Source organism: Anopheles arabiensis, chromosome 2, assembly GCF_016920715.1.
Source record: "Anopheles arabiensis isolate DONGOLA chromosome 2, AaraD3, whole genome shotgun sequence".
Taxonomy (NCBI): domain Eukaryota; kingdom Metazoa; phylum Arthropoda; class Insecta; order Diptera; family Culicidae; genus Anopheles; species Anopheles arabiensis.
In genome coordinates this window covers 75,308,214-75,324,695 of record NC_053517.1, presented here as the reverse complement: position 1 = coordinate 75,324,695, position 16,482 = coordinate 75,308,214, and the positions used below count along the sequence as shown (strand labels likewise).

General features: G+C 49.0%; 4 protein-coding genes across 10 annotated transcripts; 2 read left to right on the top strand and 2 right to left on the bottom strand.

The window, feature by feature from the left end:
• Positions 1 to 1,237: 1,237 nt before the first annotated feature.
• LOC120904682 (exosome complex exonuclease RRP44) lies at positions 1,238 to 4,462 on the bottom strand. The gene has a single exon (XM_040314887.1). The coding sequence runs from the start codon at positions 4,201 to 4,203 to the stop codon at positions 1,300 to 1,302; it is 2,904 nt and encodes a 967-aa protein (XP_040170821.1). The 5' UTR covers positions 4,204 to 4,462; the 3' UTR covers positions 1,238 to 1,299.
• An 89-nt stretch (positions 4,463 to 4,551) lies between these two features.
• Positions 4,552 to 7,467, top strand: LOC120904708 (biogenesis of lysosome-related organelles complex 1 subunit 6). Of its 2 annotated transcripts, XM_040314951.1 has the most exons (6): positions 4,552 to 4,685; positions 4,772 to 4,894; positions 4,987 to 5,071; positions 6,586 to 6,672; positions 6,759 to 6,916; positions 7,027 to 7,467. In XM_040314951.1, the coding sequence occupies exons 1-5, from the start codon at positions 4,672 to 4,674 to the stop codon at positions 6,873 to 6,875; spliced, it is 426 nt and encodes a 141-aa protein (XP_040170885.1). In that variant the 5' UTR covers positions 4,552 to 4,671; the 3' UTR covers positions 6,876 to 6,916; positions 7,027 to 7,467. The 2 variants fall into 2 exon arrangements, with proteins under 2 accessions (XP_040170885.1, XP_040170877.1); XM_040314943.1 differs by having other exon boundaries at positions 6,759 to 7,467.
• On the top strand, positions 5,101 to 6,393 carry LOC120904702 (protein KTI12 homolog). The gene is made up of 2 exons (XM_040314932.1): positions 5,101 to 5,998; positions 6,068 to 6,393. The coding sequence occupies exons 1-2, from the start codon at positions 5,426 to 5,428 to the stop codon at positions 6,350 to 6,352; spliced, it is 858 nt and encodes a 285-aa protein (XP_040170866.1). The 5' UTR covers positions 5,101 to 5,425; the 3' UTR covers positions 6,353 to 6,393.
• Positions 7,468 to 7,474: 7 nt separating the features above from the next.
• LOC120904685 (major facilitator superfamily domain-containing protein 6) lies at positions 7,475 to 15,963 on the bottom strand. 6 transcript variants are annotated; one of them, XR_005739814.1, is made up of 8 exons: positions 15,872 to 15,963; positions 13,295 to 13,707; positions 12,598 to 12,773; positions 10,681 to 11,475; positions 10,447 to 10,616; positions 10,071 to 10,374; positions 8,755 to 9,999; positions 7,483 to 7,884 (listed from the first exon to the last, which is right to left on the bottom strand). XR_005739814.1 is itself a non-coding variant. In XM_040314919.1 (7 exons), the coding sequence occupies exons 1-7, from the start codon at positions 13,353 to 13,355 to the stop codon at positions 7,793 to 7,795; spliced, it is 1,776 nt and encodes a 591-aa protein (XP_040170853.1). In that variant the 5' UTR covers positions 13,356 to 13,845; the 3' UTR covers positions 7,475 to 7,792. The 6 variants fall into 6 exon arrangements, 1 of the variants encoding a protein (XP_040170853.1); XR_005739810.1 differs by having other exon boundaries at positions 15,831 to 15,933; XR_005739813.1 differs by having other exon boundaries at positions 15,841 to 15,905.
• Between the last annotated feature and the right edge of the window lie 519 nt (positions 15,964 to 16,482).

The window sequence follows — 16,482 nt, the reverse complement described above, 5'->3', positions numbered from 1 at the left end:
GAGAAAGATAGAAAGGAAATGAATCAAATCAAATAACAGAACAAGAACACGTTTGCTGTGGCCTTCCCGAAATACAAGCCTCTTAGCAAAAGGACAGGAAGAAAGAAAGGACAGTTTACGCGTGAACACCACACCACCAACACCCAACACACCCCGCAGCCGCAGTGGTGCGCCAGATTATTATGTATTTGCATGTGTTACAGCATCGAAGATGATATTTATTGAGCCTAAGCAAAACCACGCCACATACAAAACGGTCGCGACATGGCCACCGTACAACCGTGAAAGACAAAAAGGGGGGAGGAGCGTAACGGTCAACGGAATCTGTTTACAACAAAAGTTATGCCAAAAATATAGTGTAATGAGTATGTAATTTACGAGTCGTATTTGTTTTTTTCATTTCGATGGCATTCAATGCAATTTAGTGGTGGGAGCTCGGAATCGGACCTACCTGATTCCGATTATTTGTTCGGAATCAATTCCGGAGCCGATTCCTGAGCCGATTTTGGAGTTGACTTCGGAGCCAATTCCGCAGTTGAATCTGGAATCAAATTAGGCTCCAAAATCAGAATCGGCTCCAGAATTGGAATCGATCTGGGAATCGCAATTTGTTCTGGTAACAGAATCAGAATTGACTCCAGAATTGGAATTAGCTCCGGAAAGAGAATCAGTTCTTGAATTGAAATAGGAAATTTCAGTAGCGAAATCAGCCCGGGAATCTCCATGAGAATGGATCGTTTACAAGTAAATTTGGATTCTTTGCGGCTATCAATACGTAGCATTCCCAAGCCGATTCTGATTTGGGAGCTAATTCAGGAACCAATTCCAGAGCTGACTACGATTCTGGAAGCAATTCCGGGACTAATTCTGGAGCCGATTCCGGACTTACTATCCGGAATACGATTCCGGAGCTGATTCCGATTCTGGAACCGATTCCGATTCCGGAGCCGATTCCGATTCCGGAGCCGATTCCGATTCTGGAACCGATTCCAATTCTAGAGCTGATTCCGAATCTGGAATCGATTCTGGAGCCCAATCCGGAGACTGATTCCGGACCTACTATCCGGAATCGATTCCAGAAAACTTCGGAACTAACCGGGATCGACTCCGAGGAAAACTTCATTTTTCCCATCACTGTGCAATGAGTCTTTTCCGCCGCGCACGCGTCTTCTTCAGCCAGCCCTCAGGTCCGGCACCGGCATTTCCTTCAAACAGTAACACGCCAACCATCGAACACGTTTTAGGAGGGGAGGAACGTTAACGCGTTTATTATAAAAAATATGTTTGATTACAATTTCCTTACTTTGCCTTCTTGTTTTTCTTCGACTTCGTAGTCTGCTGCGGCTCGCCTTTGCGCTTCGGCGTTTCCACTTCCGCGGCCGCATCTTGCGCCTTCACGCTGAACCCTTCGATGTACGGTTTCACCAGCTCGAACACGAGCTTTTCGTGCTGCACGTTCGTCGAGTCGAGGCTGAGCCGCACGATCACCGGATCGAACGCGCGGAACACAACCTGGCCGCAGCGCTGCGTCTGCTGCTCCTCGTCGTACACGAACCGGACGCCCGTTTTGATCTCCTCGTTGTTGCGCCCCGTCACGTAAATCGTACCCTCGAACCCGTACTTCGGCACCAGTATCTGAAGCGCGTTCTTGCGGATGAACAGTATGTACGCCTGCTCGTCCTCCGAGCGCTTGCGGAAGAACAGATGCGTGTGCAGTGCGACCGAGGCGCGGCCCGCGTACTGTGCCATCCGGTTGCGGTAGTTCAGATTGTTGCACAGGTTCGAGTTGACCTTCTTGTCCAGCAGCTCCGGGTAGGTGGAATCGGCCCCGATGCAGGCCGCCAGCAGCCGGTGCACGATGATGTCGGCGTACCGGCGAATCGGAGACGTAAAGTGGGTGTAAATCGGGGCGGCCAAACCGTAGTGGAAGAACTCGTCCCGCTGCACGGTGCCGCTGATGAAGTAGACGGCTTGCATCATGCAGCGCGTGGCCAGTATGCGCAGCATCGTGTTGAAGTACGGATTGTCCGGCTTGACCGCCTTGTCCAGGCTGGTGGCCAGCTCCTTGCCGCTCGTGGTCAGTATCTCGAAGCCCTGATGCTCCGCCGCCTTCACTAGTGGCTCGTAGTTGGCCTGCGGCGGACAGGGATGCCGCCGGAGCATCGCACACTCGGGGAACTCTTGTTCGATCTTTTCCGCGACCGAGACGTTCGCGAGCAGCATGAACTCTTCCACCATCGAGTTGGTTTCCAGCAGCTGCTTCGCCTTCACGTCGATCGGATCGTGCGTTTCGCTGTCCACCTGGAAGCGAATTTCGGGCGACGCCAGCACGAGGGCGCCCTTTTCCGTGCGCCGCTTTTTCAATATTTTCGCCAGCCGGTTCAGCAGGCGCAGCGAGGTGGCCACGTCGTTCGTCTGCTTCGCATCGTCGATGATGATCTGGGCCTCCTCGTACGTGAGCGCACTTTTCGACTTGATCACGCTCTTGTGGTACCGGGTGTTCCGGATGTTGGCCTCGTCGTCCAGCTCCCAGATGCAGGAGAACGCGAAACGTTCCTCGCCACCGCGCAGCGAGCAAAGGTTGGAGCTGAGCAGTCCCGGCACCATGTCGATGCGCTTGTCCACCAGGTAGACGGTGGTGGCCCGCGATGCCGCTTCCCGGTCGAGCGCCGTGCCCGGCCGTATGAAGTGGCCCACGTCCGCGATGTGTACGCCGACCTCGATGTTTCCGTTGGGCAGACGGCGCGCGTGCAGCGCATCGTCAATGTCCGTACAGCCGGGCGGATCGACCGAACAGACGGTGATGCCGCGCAGGTCCACCCGCCGCTGCAGATCCGCAGCCGTGATCGTCCACGGCAGCTCGGGCAGGCAGGCCAGCACGTCCTCCGAGAAGCGGCTGTGTGGCACGTCGTGCTCCAGCAGGATGACCTCGTTTTCCGTTTCCTTCGAGCCGATCGGCCCGAGGGCGCGCACGAAATGGCCCTGCGGGTAGCGCGAGTGCCGGGGCCACTGGTCGATCGCAACGATGATGCGTTGGGACAGGAGCGTCGCCGCCTGGCGCGTCTCGATCCGAATGCGCGGTATCTTGCGCTCCGCCGGCACGAAGATGTGGCGCGTCGAGCCCTGGATGTGGCTGGGCAGCAGTATGCCACAGTACTGGCGCCACTTGCGCTTAATGATGCCGACCACCTTGGCGGTCGGTTCGCGTTCCGCCAGCGGCTTCACGCTAAACGTCGGGTCCGGTTCGACCATGTCGCCCGGGTCGGTCTGCTCGTCTACCAGCACCACATCGCTCGGCGCTTTCCATTCGCTTTCGGGCAGCATCTCGATCGCGACCGTATCTCCATCGACGGCACGGTTCAGGTTCATGCGTCCCTGAATCAGTACCGCCTTCTCGATACCCTCGACCCGCACATACCCCTCGAGGTAATTTTCGCGTGACGCCAAAAACCCGCCCTGCATCAACTTCCCGCCCTTGATGCCCTCGTGTATCTGCAGCATCGTGAGATGGGAAGGAAACAGTGGATCCTTCGATTCGCTCACCAGCTCACGCTGGGCAATCTTGTCCAGCAGATGGGCAAACGTGGCCTTTGCCGCCTTCATGTACTCCAAGGCCGAGCACGTGTTCAGCCCGAGTGCCATCGCTTTGGCACGATTGTCTGCGTCGTCCGACAGCAGCACGATGCGTACGCCCGCCTGGGCCGACTTCTTGCCAACCCGTGGGGCAAGATGCTTCCCATACCATTCGGCCGCCGTCCGAATCATTCGATCGTTGCGGTCGTTCGCCGACTCGCCCGGTTCCCGCTCCACGTACGTATCCTTGTGGTGTTCGTTCACGAACGTGTAGAACTTGCGGGCCGGATCGGACAGCACGGCCCGGAGCCGCCTGTACACGACCGCGCTGCGATGCTTCACCTCGTCCAGCACCGTGTGCAGGATGATCACGTTCCGGATCGCGCTCTCCTCCAGCAGGTCCATCTGGTAGAGTATGACGTTCGTGTCGAGCAACAGATAGTGCGGAAAGGCGAACCGCTCGCTCACCGGTTCCGGCACCTCGTCCAGCAGCGCCGCGTTCTCCTCCGCTGGGCAGGTTTGGCAGGCGGCCGAGCCGCACCAGATATCATCGCGCAGGTAGTGCTCGCGGACAATTTTCAGAATATTGCCGCGTTTCGTTTTTTTCATAAACACTTTGTTTGTCAACATTGTGCCGCTTGTCGCTTGCCGGTCGAAAACGTGGTCCCACCAGCGGCTACTTTCAGCATCAAACGGAGCAAAGCTTTCGATTCGGTTCGATCGTACGGTGAATTATTACCGCTCTTCGACACACCGTAAGACTGAATGTTAAGTTTTGATTGGGTTTTAACACTAATTTACACCATTTCCCACACTTGCGTAAAGATCGGCGCGTTTTGGATCGTGCTAGACTTCACGTTTTTATTGCGGCTTCCTCGAGACGTCATCCATTGCAACGTACGCAGCCAACGATTGCACAGAACGCAGCTCGGTCCACCTCACACGTGTATACAGCTTGTGCTTCAGACGTCTGTGGGCGTAATGTATGTAAATAACAACAAAGCTCGTCCTGCGTGCCGATAATCTGCAACTTTTTCGTGTTTTCTGTACAACCAGCAGCACAATTACGACATTCCAGGGCAATAATTGCAAAGCACCATGTCTGAGGAAACGTAAGCCACCAAAAAATATGTACTATTGTTCATCGGTCATGTGCTGATACACGTTTCTTCCCTCATCCATCCGATATCTGTTTTAGCTCCGACAGCGAAAGTCAAGACATTCAGGAGCACAATGAAACGGTACGGGCACTGTCTGCCGGATTGCTACAGATTTACGAGCCCAAGCTCAGGGAAGTTAAGGAAAACCTGAAGGAACTGATGTGAGTGGTTTGTGCGCGCCCGTAAGGAGTGCCCGTGGCTTTCACCAGAACGCACTGAAATACAAATCACATGCCGCGCTATCTCTTTGCAGAAACAAGCAGAACGATCTACAAATTGCAATGACCAGCGAAAAGAATGCTTTCTCCAGCCGGCAGATACAGGAAATCAACGAAATGGTAAGCATGTCGTTTTTGGCCGTTTGTTTGGCCAGCGTTTGAGCAACATTTTACTATTATTGCGAGCTAAAAAGTAGTGCGATTAGATTTGTACTGAATGGTGAGTTTTCCACGATGAATAAGGTATAGAACAGTGTGTTTGTTTAATCGTAAAAGAAACGATAAAAACATTTATCAGAAGAATGAAGTGTTTGTTTACCCCGCAAAATGCATAATTTGTTCTGCTTGCGTCACGAAACCCATCTGTTTGTTGACGTCTCGCGACGGATCTGTCAAAGTGCTCAACGTGTAGGCCCAAGTGTTTACCAAAACAAAAGTGCGGCAGGCTAAAACTCATCTCAATCTCCAGCAAAAATGCCTCTCATCGTAATCACCGGCCTGCCGCGCAGTGGGAAAACAAGTCGCGCCAAAGAGCTGGAAAAATACTTTACCGAGCTGGGTAAAGGGCCGGTGCACATCGTGTCCGAAGCGGACTGCATCGCTCGGTCCGGGTGCGGCGTGAAGGAGAGCTTCACCGACACGGGAAAGGAAAAGCAAATCCGTGCCAGTCTGAAATCGGAAGCGATGAAGCTGCTCACCAAGTCGACGCTGGTCATCATGGACGGGACGAATTACATTAAGGGCTATCGGTACGAAATCTTCTGCATGAGCAAAAACGCCCGTACGACCCAATGCACGGTACACTGTGCGATGACGGTTGAGCAACGAAATGCTCGCAGGGAGGAGATAGTACAGAATTCATCCAGCGGGGAACTGGATGCGGAAACGTTCGATGCTCTTTGCCAGCGGTACGAGGAACCTCAGGACACGAGCCGCTGGGATCGACCCCTGTTTACCGTGTACGGTGGGGAGGAGATGGAGCTAGCGCGCATCAACAGCGCACTGTACGAACAGGCCCCGCTGCCTCCGAATTTGGCCACGCAAAATGTACGTGAGCGGAAGGGTAAACGACAAGACAAAGAAGAGGGTTTTATTTGAAATATTTCCCCATTTCAGATGCCACTGAGTGCGACCAATTTTCTGTTCGAGCTGGACAAAAGTACGCAGACGATCATCGATCAGATAGCGGCGGCAAGGAAAATTGGCCTGGACGGTCCGGTAGAGATACCGCAGGCGGGCATGCGTGCGGAAGTCCCGTCGAACATGAGTGTGGCGCAGCTTAACCGGCATCGGCGACAGTTTTTGAACTACGTGAAAATGCACACGAACGTTAGCTCGGATATTAGCAAAATACCGGCCATCTTTGTACAGTTTCTCAACACAAATACAAATGGCGCTTAACGATGAGCGTTTGATGAAACAATTTAAAACGTTGTAGCTGTCAATTGATTTTTTTTGTTTAATTCACACACTTACCGATGAATTTAATTGATTAATTTTTCTTCTGCCTGAGAAAACATAATAATTTAAAAAACCCTCCTCAATCTAGCTTATCTTTGTTACACCCTTGTTTAGTTTGTAAAGCTCGTCCAATATTGACCTTTAACCTTTTACGAAATGGTTCACACTTCCAGGTGCTCAAGACGAAAGCCTACAAAGATAAGGTGGCGCGCATTAAAATGCAAATGCATCAAATTCATCAACGAACAAAAAATCTCAGGGTGAATAATAAAAATGCCTTTGCTGCGTATTGTTGAAAATGCATAATTTTGTAAAAAAAAATCCATCCTTCATTCTCTTTCCACAGGCAAAAGCGTTGGAAATCCAGGAACTCAAGGTGAACCAATGTGCAACGAAGCTGCAACAGCTGCATTACGAAGAATCGCTGGTTGCGAACAGTAAACGAACCCCACGGAAATCTTAATGCCATTTCACGCTCAAGGCCAGCAGGGAGCAGTGGAAGTGGTAATCAGCAATCCCAACCCGATTACTGTTTGAAAAACATAAATCGCATTTAATTAACGACATTCATCGGGGGACTTTTGTCCCCCATTCTCCCCACCCCTTGTTCAAAGACTAACGACAGAGGCAGGAAGCAAGCAAGACTAATGATGATGCACTGCCCTCTCAACGAAGCAATCTTTTAACACAACAAAGCAACCATAGAACAGGTGGGATGGAATGGAAACGTATAGTGAGAGCTGTTTGGAAGCGCTAGAAGGTCTCCGTTTTGCAACTTTGTTGCAAAAAAAAAAAAAACGAGTGTGTCAACCGTGCCTGAAGGAAGGGTCCATGATTGGTTGGAGTGTGTCGTGTTTGTATGATTGCCACACCGATATTGCCAAAACTTAAAACAAAAAGAGGTAAAAACAAATCATAGACGAGTCTAATATTTTATCTTCCAAAAGAAATACGTGGGGAAGTTGGGATTTTACCGGTACACTTGTTAAGAGCGCAGGGAGCGCTAGTACGGTGAACAATCAAAATAAAGTAAACATCTGTAATCAAAAAAGTAATGCCCGCTTTTCGTGTCGTTTCTTCACTATGTAATGAGCTTTATTTCACTCTACTTCTATTATTGGTAAATATTGTAAAAAAACACACCTGATCTCTGCAATAATGCCCAATATACCCGTTTACTCACATGCACACACACACGTATCTATTCTAAGAACACGCACACGCACATACACGCACTGGAATGTGTCTCACTTGTAGGATAAAGTTAGTTAAATGCATTTCGTCAGAGTTTAAAAAAAAAACGATAGTCAGAGACACGACAGGACACGATAAAATATGCTTCCGTCGCGTGTGGCGCTAGTCAACGTTCCTTCCATTCCATTACTTCTGATAGCTGCCACCGGGCACGATCGGTTCATCGTCTTCTACGTTTTCCAGCGCCTCCTTTGGTGGTGCGTAACCGGGACGCGTTTCTGCAACAAATAGAGAAAAGCAGGGAAATTATTTAAGAAAGAAAGAAAGCGTATTGAGAGAAAAGAAGAGAGTAAACGACAGATCTAAGTAACATGCTGCTTTTCATGCAGGAAATAACCCCAACCTCAAGAAAGGAAAATTACACGAGGAGGACCACACGCTAGGTAAGAGCATATCAAAGATTAACGAATAAATAAGAGGAATTGCAAAAGCAAACTAAATATGCAAACAAACACACACAGACACATTTTGTGTGCTGAACCTAAAGAGCGGTGCTTAATGGTTTCACTTTGACCATCACGAGTGAAACACGTGGTTTTAGCGTGGCAGCAACACTAGCACGTGGAGCGTTCTCCGTGTCCGTCTCCGTGTTGGGTGCAATTAGAGGAGATATCGAATGGACGCAGAGACGCTTGTTAATTGTTTTAAAGCGCGTCGCCGACAGAAGATAGTGACAATCTTGCCGGCTAGTGGGAATGGTGGCGATTGTGTATAGATAGGTATAAAAGTGCACCGTAAGCTACATTATTGCGCGCTACGTTCCGATAGGAGACAATGTTGTCCGCGGGTACATTTAGCTGCCAAACGTTGGGAAAGAAAGAGCAATCACTCGCACATCTGGACAGCAGGAGTAGTGGCGAAGCAGGGCATCATTAATTATTGTTCGCAGTTCATGCACAATCATGGAGACGAAGCGTTCCGATGGGAGTTTGTCTAGCGTGTCTAGAGTGTGGTTCGTAAAAAAAGGTATCAGTACTAAATCAACTCTACAAAAATAGAAATTAAATAAAGCAACCAACAAACATACGAGCAAACACACGGTGTACGCAGTGGTACGGTAAAAGAAACGTATTGTAATTGACACCCACCTTGCGTCTGGGGCGAGATGGCTTGTGGTTGCGTACGAAAGAGACGTGTTGATTGAAGCGCTTTGTACTACGGTCGCTATGGTAGCGAAAAACGTGTTGTTTTTGTACTTCCTATTTCATTTGTTACTGATTGCAACCATGTTTAGGGCAACAAACCCCCTTTTTGTTGTTTCTTTTATATTATTTCGTAATGTTGTCAGAGAACGCGTGTCGTCGCATGGTCCGGTAAATGAACTACTCAACGTGGCAGGGAAGCAACTAATGATGAATTATAAATCGTATTTATTACTTGTACACAATGCTAGTCTACGAACATCATAGCAGGTAGAAAGATAGGGGACCGTCAAAATCAAAAACCAACAAAAGACATAAATGCAAACTTATCGCAAACTATCAATCAGTTACCGAAAGAAAAAACTGAACCGCCGTTCTTTGTACGTCCATAATCCGTTCGATGGGAAGGATTTGGTGAGGTGAAGTGGTCTTTTTTTGTGTGTACGTATGTATGCGTTTGTATGTGTGTTGTATGTGTGGTCGTGGCAATGGTTGTGGCAGATTGCGAGAATGTAAATGGTATCAGTACGCGGGCGTGAAGGGCTTCCCCCGAGCTTACAACTAATTGATTTTCCAAACCCCCTTCCATTTTGCCCGGATGTGTAATATCATGTTGAATTGTTGAAAGGACAACATAGTAGGAGGAAGAAGCGATCTCTCCCGTCCGACCTAATTTAATGGCACTTCGTACAACTGGCCTTGGACAGCGGCGGCGGCGGCCGTATTGCCGTTCGGCTGTTTTTCTCCCTCGTGTCCGGCCACGTTCCCGTTGGAGGCATTCTTCTGCCCTTCTGCCCGGCTGGCGGGGGGGCAATCGTGTAGCTGGTCCTGTTCATGGTCGGTTTCGTGCAGCACCTCCTGCACGGTGGACTCCGACAGGATGGAGCCGGTTTTGCCCAGCTGTCCGTTGGAGAGACCGTTCTCGCCCAGCCCGCCACCCGACCCGCAATGCGTTCCGTTTTCCTTGAGCTTAACGTCCGTCAAGCCGTTCATTTTCTGTTGCTTTTGCTTACCCTGGCTGCTGAAGCGGTCGGTCAGCTTCTGCACGACGACGTGCAGCACGAAGAGTATGAGCGCCGCCGTGCCGAACGCGCGGAACGTTGCACTGCCACCGATACGATGGAACAGATTGCCGGCCAGCAAGCTGCCTAGGGAGACGCCGACACCTTCGAACACTGCTCCCACGAGTCCCTGGAGGGAGAAGAAATTCAACGATTAGTTATAGAAGAATGGCGCTTCTTGATGCGTTGCATTGTCCTTACCTGCATGGTTGCTTCTGTGCCGGGCGGTGCAACGATACTGGCGTAGGATGCCATCGTTGCGTAGAACAGACCGAACGTGATACCGTTCATGAACTCGATCGGTATGACCCACCACGGATCGGTCAGCAGCGAGTACAGCAGGAAGCGTACGCCGAACCCAAGCAGCACCAGGCTCATCGCGTGGATGTGGCCAATCTTTTTCAGTATCCAACCGGACAGGAAAAAGAATGGCAGCTCACCGCCGAACGTTTGGATCGACATGATGATGCCTTCCAGCGTTTTAATCCAAGTCGAATGGCCACATCTAGCGAAGGAGAGGAAGAAAGAACCGTTTATTGTGCTCCGTCGAAGAGAAACACAACAGCAAAACGCTTACCCTTCCTGGGCGCTGGCCAGGTCCTCCAAGTGCCAGAACAAAAAGTTCCAAATCAGTGCCGTTCCGAAGCCGATCAGCACGCACCAGCAGAAAAAGACACAAATCCGGAAGTTGACAAATATTTTGCCAACATCCTTCAGAATGTTGGTGGACAGGCGTGTCTGGGTGTGCTAAAAATGCCAAAAAAAAAGAGATTAGCCGTGGCTTCATCCGCTGTACGGTTCGTTTACCTACCTGCAATTTGGAGGAGCAAAGCATATCGAACCCAATCAGCACGATCGTCATGTAAAACACGATCGTGTAGTCCTTCGTCAGCTTGCCCTCGGACAGCGTGTCGACCAGGAACCCGGCAAACAGCGACACCGTGCCCCAGCCGATCGAACCCCACAGCCGCTGGTTGCCGTACAGGTGCGGCTTGTCGCCCAGCATCTCGAAGCAGATCGCATCGCCGACGCTAACCACCACGGCCATGCCGGCCCAGCTGACGATCAGGAACAGGAACAGCAACCAGAACTGATACAGCCCCGTCACGTCGCCGTCGGCAATCTTCGAGTGTGAGATCGCACCCATCACCTGCTCGTTGTTGCACTGCACCTGGCAGCTCGTCCGGAAGTCGGTCGTGTTCGCGGGACAGTACAACGGTACCCGGTCGCCGTCCATCTGGCCCTCGCGCAGCATAAAGTACAGACACTCGTCGACCAGATTGATGTGGTTGTTGGGCACGACGCCCGTCAGTCGGAGAATACGATCGGCCGGTATGTTCTTCTCGTCGCAGTACGCCGACACGTTCCAGTACTTGCACACCGTGTCCCACATCCACGGCTCGGTGCGGCACTCCATATCGCACAGCAGCGTGCCGTTGCTCTCGTTCGTGGTGATGCTTTCCACCAAGCACGCGTCAATGCTGGTCCCATTGTCCGGGCAGTACTTCAGGTCGGCCGCCCCATTGTGGCAGTGGAATGTGACGGTCGAGTCCTGCGGGATCGCCGGGATGAACATGATCAGAAAGAACGGAACGGCTGTAAGGATCTACAACAATAGAGAAGGAGAGAGAGAGAAAAAAACAGGACGTAAAATAGGAGGAAAAAAGGTTGGCGAAACATTGAGATAACAGCAGTAGCAACAGCAACCAGTGCTGCAAAATGTCATGTTCACGAACGAAAACAATGAACATATCCGTGGTTGCTTGATGGTCATTGCTGGTATTCATTGAAAGTGCGTCATGATATGCCGAAGGCGACATGCGAATGCTTGAGGCAAACGCGATACACTGACCGACAAGCTTTGCTTAATGCCGGCTCAAGCATAATCATGATTTTTTCTGGCTGTGAAACTGAAACGTAGCTCAAATCAGCTCACGTACACAACTGAGATGATCAGACATGAGACTCAAATAGTTGTTGGATCAATCATATGGTTGGTGACATTTTGTTTGGTACCCAACTCGTGGTCACTCACTTGGTCACGACATTTTCTGTCGGTGATAATCACAACATTCTTGGGATGTGTGGCCTCAAGCAACAAAATGAGCATGGTTTTTCGCTCTGTCTGCTTTGATTGCCTGTTGGGTCAAACAGAGCGAGAAAATATCTTCATTATGTTTTTTGGGACCACTCGCAAGCACCGCATATCTCCCAAGACCATCGTGATGATCACCGCCACAAAATGTCGCGATCAAGTCAATGACCAAAAGTACGTCGCACAACATATGACATATGTCACCGTCATGTGATGGTCGCACCAGCTGTTTGAGTCTCACCTCTGATTATCACAGTACTCTACGTAGAGCTCGTGTCGCTGACACCATTTTGTTTCGGCAGGAATTTGTCATGATGATTTATGATGCTTTATGTTATTATAAGTTTAGTTTATAAGATCAGTGATAAGGCCAAGGATGGCCAATCACTTAACATTTACAAATAAACAAATGACTATGTCAGTGACATTTTGCAGTGCTGATCACAGTAAAAAAAGTCATGACATAGTTACTGACTAAGCGATGGTCGCAAAAATGTCATGAAGGATGTATTGGTCACACCAATCGTTCTGAGTATCCCCTCTGATCATCACAATTGAGTACGTGACGCTGACATGGATTTTGTTTCGGTCAGATGTTATGATATTGACAGTGACTTTTTGCAGCACACCTACCTGAAAGATCAGAAACAGCAGCTTCTGGCGCTGAAACCGATCGGCAATGATGCCGAACAGGGGCTTCACCAGCATGCCCACGATCGGCAGGACCGTGTAGATCGTTCCGACGATCACCGTAGAGAAGCCGAGCTGCCGCACGAGCGTCGGCATAAAAGGCACTACTGGAGCCGTTCCTGAAAGACACGCGCATAAGCAAAAGAGAGCATAAGAATGTATGTAACGCTACCGGTGCCGGTGTCAATGTACGACCAGCACGTGTCATGGGGTGTATGAGTGTGATAGTGTGTGTAGCCCTGCGTTTGGGCCCATTCGGGAGGGCTGGTGAAACGCCCGATTTTACTATGTGTAATAGTAGAACGATTTGGACAAACTCGGTACTTCTTACATAACTATGTTGCAAGTATATCTATTTTAAACGCATTCTTTGTCCCATCGGCAGCTAATGGTTACAATATGTGAAGTACGACTGCAACAACGGCCAACGAAAATAGCTCGTGTAAAAGTGGTGTAATACCGAAATTCTTCCGACCGCTTCCGTTGCTTCGCGGACAAACCGGTTTACCGGGGTAGTCGTCGTAAATCATTTGTTGTGCCGTCCCGCGCGCGCTTTATGCTGGAAGATGCTGCATGGTCGCAGCGTTCTTTTGGACTTTTGAGGGAGATAAAAAAACACAACGGGAAGAAGAAAGCTTACCTGCATTGAAGAGGAAGTAGTGTGCCTTCATGGGCAACAGTTTCTTGTTAATCTCGACCATTTTGGATCTTCTTGCTGCGTCTTCAGCACGAACGAAACGGGCGAAAGAACCGAAGCTAAAACTGCGTACGACAGTGAAATATAATCATGAGCCAACGGGGCGGGGCGCCTTCGTTCCCTCGTGGCGTGTTCTACCCCTTCCCGAAATTAGGGTAGATATATTGGGCCAAATATTGGTTGGCAAACGGTAGCTCCTGGTGGGAAGGAGACTCTCGAAACGAAGGATTTCACTCTATTCTAACAGTACCGATAGGCGCACACACATATAACACACACACACGCACTGTTCTGCCACTGTTTTCAGTTCATTTTCGGCATGTTTCTCATTGAAAATGGTCGCCGACGGGTTACACCTATAACGTAAACACATGTAATAGAAACCACACTTTCTACTCGTTCCGGTACACAACGTTTCGCGGTGTTGCGTTTGTTTATGTTTTGTCGTGTTTTTTTTCACTCTCTATTTGCAAACGTACGACAACACAGTGCGGACGGGAAGTGCGTCGAGCTTGAGCAACAACACCGGCCACGAGATCCCAGGACAGATGTCCCGCGAAGTGTACGCGTCCGCGACGAAGGGTAGAGTCAGAATGCAACACACTAAGTGCGCTTGGCAGCTGCACCGCCCGGTCTCCGTGCTTGCGGTTTGGCAATTATGCAACACACACTCTTTGCTGTCGGACGGCCTGTAACCAACACCACGAAGGATGTATCGTGTGTATCGATGCAGGTTGACAGATGCGATGTAGGGCACAAGGTTACAGGGGTCGTCGGTTAACCTTTCCGCGCGATCGGATATGTTTTAATTTAATTTCGATAAATTAATGTGGCAATAGATTCAAATTGAAATTCTTAAATATTTTTCCCAAAGTTGTTTGTGTTGGGTTGTATATTGTAATTTTGGTTGTGATTTATACGTTTGTATTATTTGTGCAAAATATAGTTTTGAATTTTTTTTAACGAGTTATTGCTCACTAAAATGTAAACAAAAAGGCAAATTTTTATTCTCAAAAAATGCACCACATCCCACAGATTTAATTTGAACAAAATCCGTCTTCAAATTTACTCATCCATAGCACCTGGGGGCACCTACAGCTAAACCCCCTGCAATCGCAAAGTTTGACGGACGGTGGTATCCCTTCGCACGTGGTTTTGATGTTGCGCCGTCGCGCGTGGAAAACCGTTGAAAATCACAAGTGGACGGTTTAAAACGCGCAATGCGCGCAAGAGATTAAATTGTTCGTGTTGATTTTACAAACGTGCCCGCCCGGTTTAAAGCAAAATAAATAACCTGTAATTGAAATTGTTGTTTCAAAACAACGGGTAAAGTTGTATGCTTCTGTGAAGTACTGAAGTACGCAGCAGTATTTTGTTAGTTGTAGTAAATAAAGAAGGGTAAAAGCTGTTGCCAAATAATCTGTATGTAAAGTAAATAGCATTTCGTACCAATATTAATTATTGTACTGATCTGTACTTAAATATGCCTGAATCTTAAAATGTTTATTTATAATACACCTTATAATACAATATTGCACCGATTTGGAAAGCGAGATGGCTGTCAGACCGGAACGATCATAAGCCTGAATGCATCAAATCGCAACATCAGTATCAAAAGAACGCATTTTGTACACAAATCATCATGCATTCACTCAACATTTCTCTATCAAATGCACCAAAAAGAGGATTTATTGCGCATACCAATCCATGCGCAAAGTTTGCAATTTCTACCGGCTTTTTTGTCATTTTGTTGCAAAGTATTGCGAAATGATTACAGAACGAAGAAAAAGAAAGTAAGAACCACAGCGACACTCAGTAATTGGAATATGCTAATTGGTGGCATCTGGTTGCACTCTCTTCCTATCGCTAAAGGGTTCATGTAGAATGTGCTGATGCGACGACGAGGCACGAGTTAATCTTTTTGAGCACTTTTTTTCAAAACAAACTTCTTTTACTCTACATCTTCCCATGCCCTGTTACTATAGACAGCCGATAAGAAACCAATCAGTTGTGGGTACCAGCACGGCGAGCGTGTAATTGTGAGCGATGGTGGATAATCGTCGCCCGCCTATCACTATCAATCGTTTTTCTATAAATACGATTGCACATATACGGAAAGCGGTAAATTGGTACCGGCAAAACGATAAGGGTTTTGGCTTGCCGGAATGTAACCACGTTCAAAGATCACTCTGACCACACAGGCCTTGAAGCAACGGACCATGTGTGTTCTCTCTAGCCCCACATTAAGACTAATTGATCACTCAATCAAGTTAGCAGCTGGCTTGAAACGATGCCGCAAGAAAGCTACAACGCAGGTTCAATTACACCACGACCCTGAATTGCTCGACAATGAAACACGAAGTAGCCGGAGTGGGTAGCACGCCCGTTAAACGCCCGAATTCCAAATTGAAGAGATTCCGATGGGCAATGACTATAACAACAGCACACCACAGAACACCGGGTACTGAAATAAACGCACTTTCTGTTACTTTCTAGTACAACGATCGATCAAGCACGAACCTCGCCGTGGCGTGTATGGCACCGTACTGAAACCAACCGAAGTCGATTCATCCCATGAAGCTCCTTGGACGGACCAGCCACACTCGCTCGGCGGTTATCAGCGGTCATGCGGAGAGAAGAATCTGGGAAGCCGTCATCGATAAGATTGCTACTGCTGCTGCTGCTGCTGCTGCTGCTGCTGATGGTGGACGAGAATCGTCACCGTGTGCTTGTGTCTGTTCTGGGTCTGGCGACGCGTTGATAAGAAGAATGCACTTTCTTTTCCATGGGGGGTGGCGAAACGAGGAGCGAGAAGAAAATGGGCGTTAAAGCGATTGCCGATGCATTGGCTCTACTAGTCCGGTGAGCTGTTAGTGTGCGCAATTTGTGCACTTGTTGCATAGACCTGCAAAGAAAGGCAACAACAGTTACACACAATGACTCACTGCAATGGTATCAGCATCCAGAGAGCGAGAGGGAGTCGTGGGCCTTTCAGAAGGGGTAAGACAGAAGTCTCCAGAACTGAGAACCTGACCAAACAGTGGGGTGAAAGTTGTTTATGAATTACACAAAACTATTGCTGTAAACAAATCCAATGTGACAATCTAATGAGCACATTCTGGTACGTTGGG

Bases quoted from the DNA above. Each gene is read 5' to 3' on its own strand.
- LOC120904682 (XM_040314887.1), bottom strand. From the start codon at position 4,203: ATGTTGACAAACAAAGTGTTTATGAAAAAAACGAAACGCGGCAATATT.
- LOC120904708 (XM_040314951.1), top strand. The intron at 4,895-4,986 runs GTGAGTGGTTTG...ATCTCTTTGCAG, and splicing joins GAAAACCTGAAGGAACTGAT to AAACAAGCAGAACGATCTAC. The intron at 5,072-6,585 runs GTAAGCATGTCG...TCACACTTCCAG, and splicing joins TACAGGAAATCAACGAAATG to GTGCTCAAGACGAAAGCCTA.
- LOC120904702 (XM_040314932.1), top strand. From the start codon at position 5,426: ATGCCTCTCATCGTAATCACCGGCCTGCCGCGCAGTGGGAAAACAAGT. The intron at 5,999-6,067 runs GTACGTGAGCGG...TCCCCATTTCAG, and splicing joins CGAATTTGGCCACGCAAAAT to ATGCCACTGAGTGCGACCAA.
- LOC120904685 (XM_040314919.1), bottom strand. From the start codon at position 13,355: ATGGTCGAGATTAACAAGAAACTGTTGCCCATGAAGGCACACTACTTC. The intron at 11,476-12,597 runs GTAGGTGTGCTG...CTATTGTTGTAG, and splicing joins TGCTGTTTCTGATCTTTCAG to ATCCTTACAGCCGTTCCGTT. The intron at 10,000-10,070 runs GTAAGGACAATG...TTCTCCCTCCAG, and splicing joins GCACAGAAGCAACCATGCAG to GGACTCGTGGGAGCAGTGTT.